The sequence below is a fragment of the Oncorhynchus gorbuscha genome, linkage group LG06 (assembly GCF_021184085.1).
Source record: "Oncorhynchus gorbuscha isolate QuinsamMale2020 ecotype Even-year linkage group LG06, OgorEven_v1.0, whole genome shotgun sequence".
Lineage (NCBI taxonomy): Eukaryota > Metazoa > Chordata > Actinopteri > Salmoniformes > Salmonidae > Oncorhynchus > Oncorhynchus gorbuscha.
In genome coordinates this window covers 79,137,735-79,153,939 of record NC_060178.1, presented here as the reverse complement: position 1 = coordinate 79,153,939, position 16,205 = coordinate 79,137,735, and the positions used below count along the sequence as shown (strand labels likewise).

General features: G+C 42.1%; 1 protein-coding gene across 1 annotated transcript in view; it reads right to left on the bottom strand.

The window, feature by feature from the left end:
- The window catches only part of loxl4 (lysyl oxidase-like 4), a 55,917-nt gene extending 40,334 nt beyond the window's left edge, over nucleotides 1-15,583 (bottom strand). The window contains exons 1-4 of the mRNA XM_046354203.1: nucleotides 15,515-15,583; nucleotides 13,911-14,258; nucleotides 12,187-12,494; nucleotides 11,470-11,684 (exon numbers count right to left, since the gene is read on the bottom strand). Coding sequence (XP_046210159.1) covers nucleotides 11,470-11,684; nucleotides 12,187-12,494; nucleotides 13,911-14,238 — 851 coding nt within the window. The 5' untranslated portion in view covers nucleotides 14,239-14,258; nucleotides 15,515-15,583. The remainder of the gene's footprint in view (nucleotides 1-11,469; nucleotides 11,685-12,186; nucleotides 12,495-13,910; nucleotides 14,259-15,514) is intronic.
- Between the last annotated feature and the right edge of the window lie 622 nt (nucleotides 15,584-16,205).

Genomic DNA, 16,205 nt, shown 5'->3' with positions numbered 1-16,205 from the left:
CATATCAGGATTACCTTTTTCCATGGAATCAGAGATGACAGCCTATGAGCTCCTCCTTGGCTAGGATGATATCTTACACAACGAATGCAGTATGACATACCCATCAAAACAAAAAGCTATTTAAATGACAACTTGGGCTGAGCACCAGGGTTCATCGCTTCTCCACAACCACATAAAGCACAGCCGCAATACATAGGTCTACATAAATTAAAAGTTGGCCATATAAATTAGAGACGAGCTCACTTAGGATCACTCAGATTGCTTAGATCTGAGACACAGCCAAGACTGAATCGGACACACAAAATGTCACCCTAAGGAAAATGATACCCCCGATCTTAGGGAGAGCTGAGCTGAAGTGCAATTAAACAAAATGATGGTTGTAGGTCCTCAAATCTCCAGGGTGACAGAGAGAAACAGACATTGCTGACACAGCGGGCCAAAGTAGGCTTATCTCACGCCCAAACTATAATTGGATAGCATCAGTGGCTCAGTCCCTGCCCTACACACTCTTCTTCACTCACACATTTACAATGCACACATGCAAACATACTTGCACAGACACACAAATGATGCACACATACATACTGTACATACACAGACACACACACACGCACAAAGGATGCATGTATACACACACACACATCAACGGACACACACACAGCTATAATTGGGACGTTTTTTCTCTGGCGGCAGGCAGGGCAGAAATCCTGAAGAGCCTTACTCCTGCCCAACCTATAATTACAACATCTTCAGAGTCTCATCCAGACCAGGAGAGATGGACAGAAGCCAGGACGGGACAGGAGCCAGGAGGGGACAGGAGCCATATGCTCTGGTCTGGTCTGGGCTTTCTAAGAATGGACCAGAGACTGTCTGGTATATATGTCAATCCATGCCAGGTCATGCCAATCCATACTGGGGTCTGCTCAGTTAATTAAAGGTACAGTCTATAACTTTCATTTCAAGTTAAATAAGTGCTATTTTTATTTAGCTTCTTAGAAAACCGTGTTTGAAGAAAGAAAATAATGAAAGTTGCAGACTGCACTTTTAAGCCATTTCAGTCAACCAACCATCAGACACTCAATCACACAATCTTAGGATGTGGGATATTGGGCTATTCATAAAAACTGTTATGTCTTACAATTATCAACCAACCAGGGCTAAAATACTAATAAAATATATATATTTTTTAAATGTAATAGAGCAAAACTGGCCTTTAATAACTATATAGACTTTAAACATGTATAACTGTAATGAGGTGAAAAACGATCTAGCCGTTCTAGGTCATATCAGAGTAATGTGATGACAGGTCTAAAGCTTTCATCAGCTGGACCAAAAGGCATACAAACACTTGGGGACTGTTCAGTAGGAAGGAAATGAAAGAAAATCCTTTGAAACAGATGGGAGTTTTGCCAATGAGAATGTCCCTTTTTGTTGTCAGTTTCCAGAAGTTTTCTCCCATTTGTGAACCCAACATCAGGTCAACCCTAGGACACGAAGACAGAACTGAATCAAAACAGATAGCCACCAAATGCCATCAAAAATGTCATTTAATTTAGTAAAATCAGAATGCAACAGAGGCCTACTGATGAAAAAACAAACCAGTGGTTTGAACTTTGAAAAGACAATGGCCATATCCGAATACCCGTACAAGTAGGCATTTTGGGTATGCGAAATAAAATGTTTTATAGTAGACTGTGACATTTCGAAAAATGTGCATGCTTTAAATACCAGGTTGTCATACTCACTTTTACTTTTCATGCAGTAGAATCAAAGATGATCTATTATATTGATAAGACAGCCGAGTGAGAACTCTAACAATGGAAATACATGTCCTCAATGATTGAAGGCAGGCGAGATCAGGTGGGACTATTATAGCCAATGAGAGAGCAGATACACAGGCACAGCTAACTAGTTTTCTAAAAGTTGCCGGAATGCACGTGCATCCACTTATATCAGTACTTGTATCATTTGTAACGGCTTAAACATTACGATACGTATATTTGATCAAAGAAGCCTCACGTAATTCAAAGCTCTCTCATAGACCTCCATACAAAAAAAAGGGCTTATCTCACGCTGATAGATTTTGGGCGGAGTAAATCCTCATGCTTCATCTCTTCCTCTCTGGTAAAATTCACTGCACACTATTGAGGAAGAGAGTCATCTTTTCAGATCCCCCTGTGTTTGACAACAACTGTTGTCAGCTGATAATGAGATAGGGGGACACGCTGTACCTCAATGAACGAATGGCGGGAAACAACACAAATACGCATTAGATGACACATTCTCACTATGGGTGGGTCTAGTATGTTCATACTTTTTATTTTTATTTTTATTTCACCTTTATTTAACCAGGTAGGCTAGTTGAGAACAAGTTCTCATTTGCAACTGCGACCTGGCCAAGATAAAGCATAGCAGTGTGAACAGACAACACAGAGTTACACATGGAATAAACAATTAACAAGTCAATAACACAGTAGAAAAAAATGGGCAGTCTATATACAATGTGTGCAAAAGGCATGAGGAGGTAGGCGAATAATACAATTTTGAAGATTAACACTGGAGTGATAAATGATCAGATGGTCATGTACAGGTAGAGATATTGGTGTGCAAAAGAGCAGAAAAATAAATAAATAAAAACAGTATAAAAACAGTATGGGAATGAGGTAGGTGAAAATGGGTGGGCTATTTTCCTATAGACTATGTACAGCTGCAGCGATCGGTTAGCTGCTCGGATAGCTGATGTTTGAAGTTGGTGAGGGAGATAAAAGTCTCCAACTTCAGCGATTTTTGCAATTCGTTCCAGTCACAGGCAGCAGAGTACTGGAACGAAAGGCGGCCAAATGATGTGTTGGCTTTAGGGATGATCAGTGAGATACACCTGCTGGAGCGCGTGCTACGGATGGGTGTTGCCATCGTGACCAGTGAACTGAGATAAGGCGGAGCTTTACCTAGCATGGACTTGTAGAGGACCTGGAGCCAGTGGGTCTGGCGACGAATATGTAGTGAGGGCCAGCCGACTAGAGCATACAAGTCGCAGTGGTGGGTGGTATAAGGTGCTTTAGTGACAAAACGGATGGCACTGTGATAGACTGCATCCAGTTTGCCGAGTAGAGTGTTGGAAGCCATTTTGTAGATGACATCGCCGAAGTCGAGGATCGGTAGGATAGTCAGTTTTACTAGGGTAAGCTTGGCAGCGTGAGTGAAGGAGGCTTTGTTGCGGAATAGAAAGCCGACTCTTGATTTGATTTTCGATTGGAGATGTTTGATGTGGGTCTGGAAGGAGAGTTTGCAGTCTAGCCAGACACCTAGGTACTTATAGATGTCCACATATTCAAGGTCGGAACCATCCAGGGTGGTGATGCTAGTCGGGCATGCGGGTGCAGGCAGCGATCGGTTGAAAAGCATGCATTTGGTTTTACTCGCGTTTAAGAGCAGTTGGAGGCCACGGAAGGAGTGCTGTATGGCATTGAAGCTCGTTTGGAGGTTAGATAGCACAGTGTCCAATGACGGGCCGAAAGTATATAGAATGGTGTCGTCTGCGTAGAGGTGGATCAGGGAATCGCCCGCAGCAAGAGCAACATCATTGATATACACAGAGAAAAGAGTCGGCCCGAGAATTGAACCCTGTGGCACCCCCATAGAGACTGCCAGAGGACCGGACAGCATGCCCTCCGATTTGACACACTGAACTCTGTCTGCAAAGTAATTGGTGAACCAGGCAAGGCAGTCATCCGAAAAACCGAGGCTGTTGAGTCTGCCGATAAGAATATGGTGATTGACAGAGTCGAAAGCCTTGGCGAGGTCGATGAAGATGGCTGCACAGTACTGTCTTTTATCGATGGCGGTTATGATATCGTTTAGTACCTTGAGTGTGGCTGAGGTGCACCCGTGACCGGCTCGGAAACCAGATTGCACAGCGGAGAAGGTACGGTGGGATTCGAGATGGTCAGTGACCTGTTTGTTGACTTGGCTTTCGAAGACCTTAGATAGGCAGGGCAGGATGGATATAGGTCTGTAACAGTTTGGGTCCAGGGTGTCTCCCCCTTTGAAGAGGGGGATGACTGCGGCAGCTTTCCAATCCTTGGGGATCTCAGACGATATGAAAGAGAGGTTGAACAGGCTGGTAATAGGGGTTACGACAATGGCGGCAGATAGTTTCAGAAATAGCGGGTCCAGATTGTCAAGCCCAGCTGATTTGTACGGGTCCAGGTTTTGCAGCTCTTTCAGAACATCTGCTATCTGGATTTGGGTAAAGGAGAACCTGGAGAGGCTTGGGTGAGGAGCTACGGGGGGCGGAGCTGTTGGCCGAGGTTGGAGTAGCCAGGCGGAAGGCATGGCCAGCCGTTGAGAAGTGCTTATTGAAGTTTTCGATAATCATGGATTTATCGGTGGAGACCGTGTTTCCTAGCCTCAGTGCAGTGGGCAGCTGGGAGGAGGTGCTCTTGTTCTCCATGGACTTCACAGTGTCCCAGAACTTTTTGGAGTTGGAGCTACAGGATGCAAACTTCTGCCTGAAGAAGCTGGCCTTAGCTTTCCTGACTGACTGCGTGTATTGGTTCCTGACTTCCCTGAACAGTTGCATATCACGGGGGCTATTCGATGCTATTGCAGTCCGCCACAGGATGTTTTTGTGCTGGTCGAGGGCAGTCAGGTCTGGAGTGAACCAAGGGCTGTATCTGTTCTTGGTTCTGCATTTTTTGAACGGAGCATGCTTATCTAAAATGGTGAGGAAGTTACTTTTAAAGAATGACCATGCATCCTCAACTGACGGGATGAGGTCAATGTCCTTCCAGGATACCCGGGCCAGGTCGATTAGAAAGGCCTGCTCACAGAATTGTTTTATGGAGCGTTTGACAGTGATGAGGGGTGGTCGTTTGACTTGTTGCTAACTGCATACATTTTAACTAAAGCATATGTTCTAAATAGTATGTCTATGATATACCGAATGCAGCTTTATTAAGTAATAGGCAAGACAAGGCCATTGGACTAGCATGCACTTGTCAAAACCGGACAAAGAAATGTTCCTGAATATATCAACCTCTCTTAGTTTTTTTCTTCTTTTTCTTTCTTTATTCCTTACTTTCTCTTTCTTTTCTTGAAAGCCTTGGTGTTGCTGTTCCTTTGACCTCAGAGGTTATAAAACAAGATGCCAACAGAAGTCAGCTGCCTGTGAAGGCTTCAGGCCAAGTCCTTCAGGCTACACCAATCTTGTCCTCTTCACTCACCACTCCCTCTCCCCCTTCCTCCCTCTCCTTGATGCGTAGTCAGACTCAACTTCATTCAAGGAATACTGCGAAAGCTATAACTACCCCATCTATCCTCTTCTCTATCTTTCATCTGCTATTCTGTTTAGACAGAAATGAAGAAATGCATTTCACTGTACTTGTGCACGTGACAATCAGTGGTGTGAAGTACTTAAGTAAAAATATACAGAACACAAATATAAACACAACATGTAAAGTGTTGGTCCCATGTTTCATGAGCTGAAATAAATAAAAAACAGAAATGTTCCATAAGCACAAAAACCTTATTTCTTTCAAATTTTGTGCGCACATTTGTTTACATCACTGTTCGTGAGCATTTCTCCTTTTCCAAGATAATCCGTCCACCTGACAGGTGTGGCATATCAAGAAGCAGACTTATTAGCATGATCATTACACAGGTGCACCTTCTGCTGGGGATAATAAAAAGCCACTCTAGAATGTGCAGTTTTGTCACACAACACAATGCCACAGATGTCACAAGTTTCGAGGGAGCATGCAATTGGCATGCTGACAACAAGAATGTCGACCAAAGCAGTTACCAGATAATTGAATGTTCATTTCTTTAGCATAAGTTGCTGCCAACATCGTTTTAGAGAATGTGGCAGTACGTCCATCCGGCCTCACAACCGCAGACCACGTATATAGCGTTGTGTGGGCGAGCAGTATCTGTGACCAACAAATACATATCTGTATTCCCAGTCATGTGAAATCTACAGATAAGGTACTATTGAATTTATTTCAATTAACTGATTTCCTCATATGATCTTTAACTCTGTAAAATCAATGAAAATGTTGCATGTTGCATTTATATTTTTTGTTCAGTATACTTTAAAGTACTACTTAAGCAGTTTTTTTTGTATCTGTACTTCACAATTTATATTTTTGACAGCTTTTACTTCAGTACATTAAAAAATAAATAATGTACTTTTTATCCATACATTTTCCCTGACACCTATAAGTATTATTTATATTTTGAATGCTAAGCGGGACAGGAAAATAGTCTAATTCACCTACTTCTCAAGAGAACATCCCTGGTCACCCCTACTGCCTCTGATCTGACAGACACACTAAACACACATGCTTTGTTTGTAAATGATGTCTGAATGCTGAAGTGTGCCCCTGGCTATTCGTGAATTAAAAAAACAAGAAAATGGTGCCACCTGGTTTGCTTAATATAAGGAATTTGAAGCCAGGAAGGGACAGGAGCCATATGCTCTGGTCTGGTATGGTCTTTCTTTTGATACTTTAGTATATTTTAGCAATTACATTTACTTTGGATACTTAAGTATATTTAGAACAAAATACTTTTAGACTTTTACTCAAGTAGTATTTTATAGGGTGACTTTCACACTTTCTATTAAGGTGTCTTTAATTTTTATTAAAGTATGACAATTGGGTACCTTTTCCACCAATGTTGACAAAAAAATGAAACTTTACTGTGGTATCCAGACCTGATGCAGTGTTGACCTGGCTGACAACACCTACAGTCCCCACACAGCTGACATTCTCAAGACCATTCAGTCATAATTGCCTATCGGGGTGAAGGAAGGAGTGAGTGAGTCATTGAGCAGCATGGAGTATTCGAAAGAAGTAACACGCACTGCTGTTCTGGGGTTGTGAGTGGAGCTCTGCAATTCAGAAGCCGGATGGGAGGGAGGGAAAAGGGAGCCAGTCCAGGTGCATGTAGCCAGCACTTAAAAAAAGTTCATACCAATCACTGTGCCCCCTCATATTTATCCTGTAATTTTATTTATTATATATATAAATAACTATCTACCATGAACCTCTTTCAGGCTATCAATCCAGTTAGAGTAGCTTGCTTGTCTAACTATATTAGCTGGAAAGCCTGCTGGCAAGGTTGGTAGACTTGTCATCAATCCAGACACCCAGGTACCTACAGTATATTGAGAAACAAGCTCAATTTGGGCTCCATTTGTAGCGCAAATATGCAAATCCTCAGGGTCAACATTTTGTGACCTAGAGAACAGCATGAGCTTGGTTTTACTTGTATTTAACACATATTTAAGAACTAAGTGATTTCTGAATTGAGTCATGCTGAAGTTCACGAATGGCCTGCTACACTGAGGTGGCACAGGAATACAAAACTGTGTCATCTGCATAGAGATGAATGTTACAAGTATTAACAGTGTTTCCAATGTCATTAATATACAAGGTGAACAATAATGGACCCAAAATTTAACCAAAATTCAGATTTTACCCCATCTATCAAGATGGCCTGAGTTCTGTCGCTAAGATAATTCTGAAACCATAAACAGGCTGTATATCCCAGGCCAGTTTTTGGTAACTTCTTCAGCAAAACAGAATTATCAACAGTGTTGATGCTGTGGTAGTACTATGCCCAGGCCTAAACCCTGATTGGTTTATATTAAAAATACAATTATCAGATAAAAAATAAACAAAGTTGTACATGAACCAATGATTCAAGAATCTTGAAATGGGGCGATAGTTGTCAAGATCATTTGTATCCCTTATGAAGTGACGGCACATAAGCGGATTTCCATGCTTTTGGAATACTTCCTGATAACAATGTTAAATAAAAAATGTGGGCTACTGAGCCAGCAATAAAGGGAGCTGCATTCTTAAACAGAACAGGTTCCAAATGATCAGCCCCTGTGGTTTTTTGTTGTTGTCTAATGTTAGCAAAGCATCCAGGACATCTTTATCAGTGAATTTCCGAAAAGAAAACTCCTGACCAGCATTTTCAGTATCATTCAATAGATTTTCACCATCAACATCCAAATGACTCTTTTCTAGAGCTGGCTTGAGATACATTCTAATGTATAGCCTGCAGAGATAAAATGGTGACTAAATGCATTTATGATACATTTAGTCAGTAATAGGGCCACAATCTAAATGAATGCATTGGGGTAGAGAAAAGGAGACACAACCCTTCAGTGATGTTACAGCTTTCCAAAATGTACCTGGGTTCCCTATACATTTATATAGTGTATTAATATAATCATCAGATTTGGCTTTTTTAACTAGTTTTATACTAGTTTATACTCAGAAGGGTTGGATCTTGGCATCCGTATATCCCTGACACATACAATGAGAGAGTGGTCACTAATATCCAAAGCAAAAAGCCCAGTCCCAGCATATTTATCTGGAGTATTTGTAAATATGGGGTAAATCAAAATCGATTTTGTAGGGTCCTTTAAGTTTGGACGAGGAGGCTTTGTAATCAGCTGGGACACATTTTGATTAGTACAGAAATCCTTTACAATCCTGCCTCCTGCGTTCCCCATGCAAGATTAAACTCTCCAGCGATCAACACCTCTTGGGTAGTAAAAATGGCAATTAAATCAGTGAGTTCGTTTAGTGCACACTTCTTGGCAGAGGATAGGATAGATTCCTGTAACTGTTCTTTTTTTGTTTGAACCCAACTGAAGACTTAAAGCCAACAATTAAAAGTGTTTAGGACGAGAGGTAACCTTTAAAAGAGACACAAAAAGAAGAATATTTGGGTGAATAGCAACACCACCACCTTTGCCTTTCTTATCAGCCCTAAACACATTGTAACCATCCATAGCATCCTCAGAGTCCAGGTTTTATCAGTTAACCAAGTTTCAGAAAGAATACAAATATCAGGGATTGCCTGAGAGGCTCAGATCTTGACATGATCCATTTTAGGTAATAAACTATGAATGTTAAGATGTAAAAATCTCAAAACTTTTCTGCATTTAAAATCACACGGAGTTTCAATACAAAGATCTGATTAAACTTATTAGGACAATAAAACAAAGTAGGAATAGCAATTACATTTCTCCGATTAGCACATTCAGATACAACATGTGGAACTCTCACAGTGACCAAAGAGGAGATGGTAAAAACTGACTTACATGTAATGCTAATATTGTCCTCACATCAATTTAGTTGACCAATAGGCCATTCTTTAAGGTTCATGTCCTTCCCCTCATTAAACAGAAGGTGGCGTAGTATACTTGGACCTATTGGTTTAGGTTGCCAGATGAGTAAGAGGAGCCGTACCAGGTGTAACATGGTGAGTCTTTGCAGTCATTAAACAGCCAGTGTTATATTTATATGATGATCTCCCTTCATTCTAAAAGCTGGTGTAGTCATTTTATTAGACCCCGCCCATTCCCACCCCTTATACAAACACGAGCTAAAGATATAATGATGTAATTTAAACATCTGGCATGTAAAAACTGGTTGACAGGCAAACAGACCAATCAAATATTTTACAACATGAAAATTGACCAGTCCGGTCTTGAAACTCCACTCACTTTCACGTAGCATGACAGGAAAATGTCTAGTGAGGAAATTAACTGGCTAAAACAGTAGCTCTCTTTAAACAGTTACAGGATTCTAACACCTGGAGTATAGAACAGATGTTATGGTCAGCTCAATCACACGCACGTACATACAAGCTCACACACGAACACACACTGACACACACAGCTCGCCACAGTAGTTGCAGCCCATACGGAGAATGAATGTCTCAACTTTGAGTCGCACAGGACAAAACTTTCAGGAAATAATTACAGTAGGATGTCCAAGTAGGTCTGGACAGAGGACTTTCCTTCATAATGGGACAGAAATAGTCATGCTAATGTGTGGTCCTCCCTCGTTTATGAATCAAACCATCCTGAAACCACTGTTTTCCACAGAGTCAGAGGATGTGCAGTTGAGTGACTGAGAAAGGTTAGTGCTATCCGGAATCCTTGGGATGTCCCTAACCTTAACCCTAACCTTAACCATAACCATAACCATAATCCTTACCTAACCCTAACCTTAACCCTTACTTCAACCATTTTAAATGTAAACTTCAATGGGGTAGGGACATCCCAAGGACCCTAACCCACACACACACATACACACCTACACATACTAAGTCTCTCTCTCTCACACACACACACACACACACACACACACACACACACACACACACACACACACACACACACACACACACACACACACACACACACACACACACACACACACACACACACACACACACACACACACACACACACACACACACACACACACACACACACACACACACACACACACACACACACACACACACACACTGCTCTCTATAATATGCCTGGGCTGGCAGAACATGAGCAGTGTCCTCAGAGGGAAAAGCAGGTAAAGGTGAGGAGATGAATGGTTGAGTTAAACTCCCTGTGAGGGAACTGCCAATACCACCAGTCCCTCCACAAAAACAGCCCTGTCTCTCTCCAGTTCCCTATATGCCTCTGTATTGATGGGCCAGTTAAATAACAATCAGTATAGATATTAGAGCTCATCACTGGGATCTATAAGTTTGAGTGGAGCTGTTTGTCTGGGCTGAGAGGGCAGGGAAAGGGAGATGACATCAGAGAGAGAGGAGGGGAAGAGAGAGAGGTGGGAGAGGGAGGGGTGGGAAAGAGAGCAAGAAAGAGGGGGGTGAGGTAGAGAGAGAAAGAGCAGAGAGATGGCGAGAGGGAGAGAGAGGGAGAGAGGGGAGAGAGATGAGGTAGAAAGAGGGGGAGAGAGATAGAGGGAGAAAGAGGGGGAGAGAGATAGAGAGGGAGAAAGAGGGGGAGAGAGATAGAGAGGGAGAAAGAGGGGGAGAGAGATAAAGAGGGAGACGAGTTATCTTTATCATCTTCCCTGTCCTTATTCTGGGCAGGGTGCCTTGGAGGAGGGAAAGAAGGGAGAGAATGAGAAAAAGAGAAAAGAGAGAGGGGAGGCTGGAGGAGGGAGATAAGGCAGACAATAGCCTTTACACTCCAGTCTGAACACCAGTGACTTAAATGAGTATTCAAATTAATGTCTCTGTTTTTACATTCTCTTCTCTATACGTTTATTCAATTTAAGTTTTTGTATCATTTCACAATGGGATTAATGTCAATGCTGTCTCAGTCCAGGAGACAACACCAATAGCGCAGTACTTAACAACTGTAAGGCACCATATTAGGAACTCCTGAAGATGTTAGACAAGAAAAGTCCATCACATATTTAAAAAAAACTCCTTTATCTGAGAACTGACAATCTAGGACACTTTGACTAACAACTGAGAAAGTTATGCCTGACAACTGAGGGACTTCTTAATATGAACACCATAGAAATGAGGACATGAGTACATCAGGAAACAAATCGTAGCCCTGTCTGAAATCTACCCTTTCCAACTATTTGCAGGTCTGTGGGCAAAATGGAGGGGTTGACTTACTTGTATGTTCTTTCGTTGTGTAGTTCTGCCTCAGGGAACCCCAGCATTCCACACACCACTTTGCTGCTGTTGAGGTTCCAGCCCAGGTCACACACCTGCCTCCATCTCCCAGCATGCTTCACTTGCACCACACCCTCAGTGATCAGGGCCCTCTTCTTAGTGTGCATCAGGATGGGTCGCAGACGCACCTCCTGAATGCGCACCTTGCTGGAATACTGAGAGAGAAGGGGGAGGGAATTTCTTAAGCCTTCACTGTAGAATAGTTTGATCAAGGACATTTTAAAATTCAGTTGACCTACACAATGAATTTATCAACTGTGACAGTAAAGACATTGATTGACTATTGGCATTGGCAGTATCGGTGGTTGATCAGCAAGTGCCGAAGTTATAGAGTGGCAACAAGTAGCCTAGTGGTTAGAGCATTGGGCCAGTAACAGAAAGGTTACTGGATCAAATCCTCGAGCTGACAAAGTCATCTTTCTGTAGTTCTGCCCCTGAACATGGCAGTTAACCCACTGTTCCCATGTAGGCTGTCATTGTAAAATAAGAATTTGTTCTTAACTGACTTGCCTAGTTAAATAAAGGTAAAAAATGAGTAATGGAGTTGGTGGTGCCCACTGTAGCTGCTTACCAAGTTGTATGCTGTTTTAGTCTACAGTACCTACTTTACTGCTAGAGGTAGCAGGGATAGAGAGTATAAGGTCTAATGCTACCTACCGGGTTGTAGAGGTGCTGTCCCAGCCTGGGGCTCTCCGGGAGGTGTCCGTTTCCCTGATGGGCCTGTCGGGGGTTACTGCGGCTGGCCAGAATGCTCTGCCACTGGGGCGAGGGACTGACATCCGGACGCAGGGCAACCGACTGACCATTACGCGAACCTGTGACCTGGTCCAGTCGTCGCTCCGGACTGCAGACCACGCCAAGGTCCTCAGAGTGCTTACAGTCATTGACGCCCCAGCCGTTATGTTTACAGTCTTTCAGAGTCTTCTCTGTGCCGTCACAACGCACATTGTCCATCCAGATAGGACCTGGGGACGGCGAAAACAAGGTTATTATTGGATATGGACATCAATTTGTCATTGATAGAAGTAAGGAAGCAGGGAGGGATTAATGGCTGGGTGGGTGGGTTTGTGGGTGGGTGAATGGATTTATGAGTGGGTGGGTGGGTAGATAGATGGATGGATCCGTGGATGGATGAATTTAAATGACTAACTGAATCATCTATCCATTCCCTCATTCACTGATATATTTGTTGTTGTTGTTGAGTAAACACAGTAAATACCACCAATTAATATAATCAAAATAACCCTGCAGTGACTGAGCCGAGTTCGCCACCATCATAAAGATACAAAGATAACTTATAGGACTTCACTGCACTGCTTATTACAGCCACTGCCTGGCAGCCTGGCGATATACGGCCTGTGAGGAGCATTTGTTTTACAGTAATGACAGCCTTGCCCTGCCAGCGACGTGCTACACTTGCCTTGGTTTATGGACATTCTTTATTGCCCCCTTTAAATTCCAATTAAAATGGAAGAGCGAGTGAACCGACAGAGCAGCAGCTAGGCTAGGCTGTCTAGCACCACCACCCTATCATGCAGCCTGGTCTCATAGACTAGATGTAACATAGTAAACCCGGGACACTGAAATTAGTAGGATATGTTACCTGGGTATTGTTACATAAGAATGATGATTACTTATGGCAAAACTGAAAATAGGGTGGTTGGTTGAAGTGGATTGGTTGGAGTATAATACGAATGTCTAGCAACCCAAAGGCTGCGAGTTCGAATCTCATTGTGGACAGCTTTAGTATTTTAGCAACTTTTCTACAACATTACTTTTTAGCTACTTTTCAACTACTTGCATGTTAGCTAACCCTAACCCTTTAACCTTAACCCTTTTAGATAACCCTTCCCCTAACCCTTTATCCTAACTCCTAAACTAAACTTAACACTAATCCCTAACCACTAGCCCAGATAACATTAGCCAGCTAGCTATAGTTAGCTATGTTTTCGCAAATTCGTTACATATAGTATGTTTTGCAATGTGTAACATAGAGTGTCTTTGATTTATGTACAGAATAATACAAAATGCTATGAGACCAGGTTGCAGCCTGGGATAGGATACTGCTGTTTTGAAATTACTAAATGTGCAGCCAATGCAATATGGTAAATCAGGCCCGGCAGTAAAAGTCAAGTGCCAGGTGTTAAGGAAATGGAGGGTTTGAAGAAATTAAATTTAAGTTATAAAGCAGATGCACTATTTACAGAAAGATAGGCCTATGCATTGTCATTTAACAGATGGAAAAGATTGGAAATAAACAGGTGACTGTGTTTGTTTAATTTACCTTTCAATTGTAAAGAGTATATTATCTGTATTATGTTATAGAAATAAAGATGACATTTGATCGTTGCAAAATGCAACACCTGTTCTGGAACATTTACCATCACCCTCTCCATATTTGGCACTGTGCGCCCATGTCATGCCGGTCTGGAAGCCCAGCTCCCGGCAGACGACATTGGCCAGTTTGATGTCCACTTCGTCATCACACACCGTCCCCCACGTGTTGTTGTGCAGCACCTCTACACGACCCTCGTTATGTCCCTGGGCATAGTTTCCCGCCAGGCGCACCTTGCCCACGGGAGCCTGAGCGCCTGCGGTCCTGCTGCGTGGTGATGATGACGACGGTCGGCGGGGTTCGGAATGCGTTGGGGGGGAGAGGAAGAGGAGGAGCAAAGAACTCAAGCAGGTGAGGAAGATGCGAGGCATCATGTCTGAGTATGGAGAGGCGTCTGGGGGAGGGGGGGAGAGAAAGAGAGAGAGAGAGAGAGAAAGGGTCAGAGTCATCAACATAATTTAGTTTTGAATGTTGGGTCATTGACTGTAAGTAATAACAATTGTATTACTCGATTAGATTTTATCGTGTTCAATGGTATTGTATTCAGAGGTGATTATTTCCAATTAGATATTTAGCTCCATAATGCTGCACTGATAGTCACTTGAAAAATAAGAGGCCCTATCTGGGCTCAGCCAGCATGGAATTGTTAACGAGAAGAGAGAGAAAGCCATGGCTATCCTCAAATAGGCCAATACTGACATCATCTGGACAGAGTTTAGAGATACAATGAAGAGGACTTGATAGAAACCAGTCTAATATGGGCAGAATATGAATAAACTATTACATTTCCAACACTACAATTCCAACATTCTGTTCAACCACAGAACTATAATTTAATTTCACACAAACTTAGAGGTATAATTAGTCGATAAGTATTTCGGATCTAACCAAATCTAACCTCCCATATGTACAAAATATCACCAAAATATCACCTTGGGGCTACTGAAACCAATTTCACCCCAGACAGACACAGACAATCAGACAGACATGCATGTTATATAAATGTCATACCTAGCATTGCACAACACTATAGCCTTACTAAATAGACATTCACTGTGTGCACTGAAACACAAGTATACACTTAGATAACATTTTACATTGAGATGCACAGAAGACATTATAATAATTTCACTTTCTTACTGTAATTACATGTAAATACCCCAGAAAGTGATTTGAATCAGAAAGCAACCATTATCAGAAATTGGTGAGTAATGGCATAACAATTCCACATTTTAATGAAACACCTGTAACATCCAACATCAATGATGTCAGTTTCACAGACCCAGATAAATCCTACTCCTGGATTCCATTTTGTTGGGTGGGTATTTGCAGGTATTAATCCATGTGGCTTCATAGTCATAGCCTAAATGATACCTGGACTATGTTAAATCTTCATTTAAAAAGGTTGAGTCACAGACATGGTTGATGTTCATCAAATCACATGTTTTAATCCTTGCCTAACTAATCTAGAATGAAGCAACCATCTGAGATAATCAGCCAAGAGCCAACATGTAAACTTAACAAAAATTACCTAGACTAATATACTTCAATTACAATTCATATTATAAATCAAAACCAAAAGCACTGCAATAAGGTTAATAAAATGTCATTAAATAAAACCAGCCTAAAATAAGAGTAAAGTGGACTAACCTGTTAGAAAGCTACAGACACAGCAGTCTTAGACGTCCCAGACTGGGAGAGGAGAGAGTAACTGAGTGAATGAGTGTGCCTACTAGATGGGGTCCCTGGTCAATCCCTCTGCTCCTCCCTTCCTCTCATTCCCTTCCTCCATTCATCACTTTCCTTCCCTCCCACAGTTCTCTGTCTCTCTCCATGTACCTCTCTTTCTCTGTCTCTCTCTTTCTGTGTCTATTTCACTCATTTGTATATAATTTCACCGTTGCACATAGTCCCACAAATATGTGTAGGATTAGATCTGAAATGTAGTCACATGTAACAAAGAAAGTCTATTCTCACAACCCACTATATATCCTATAGGGAGCCAAATGTCAACAGTTAAAACAGTGAAGTGATGGCACAGTTCAGTTTGTATCCTTCACTCCAAACAGCCTAACCGACCACTCGGAGGCGTTGGCATGGTCCTAAAGCACAACGTTGCCTCATTTTATATCACATTCTAATGATAAAACTGGGGGGGGAATGTGAAGGGGACATGTCCCCCCATCCCCAGTGACAGTTATGCCCCTGTATATATAAATACAGTGTCAAGAAAAAGTATGTGAACCCTTTGGAATGACCTGGATTTCTACATACATTGGTCAAAAAAATCTAGGTCACAACAATAGACAAACACAGTCTGCTTAAACTAATAACACACAAA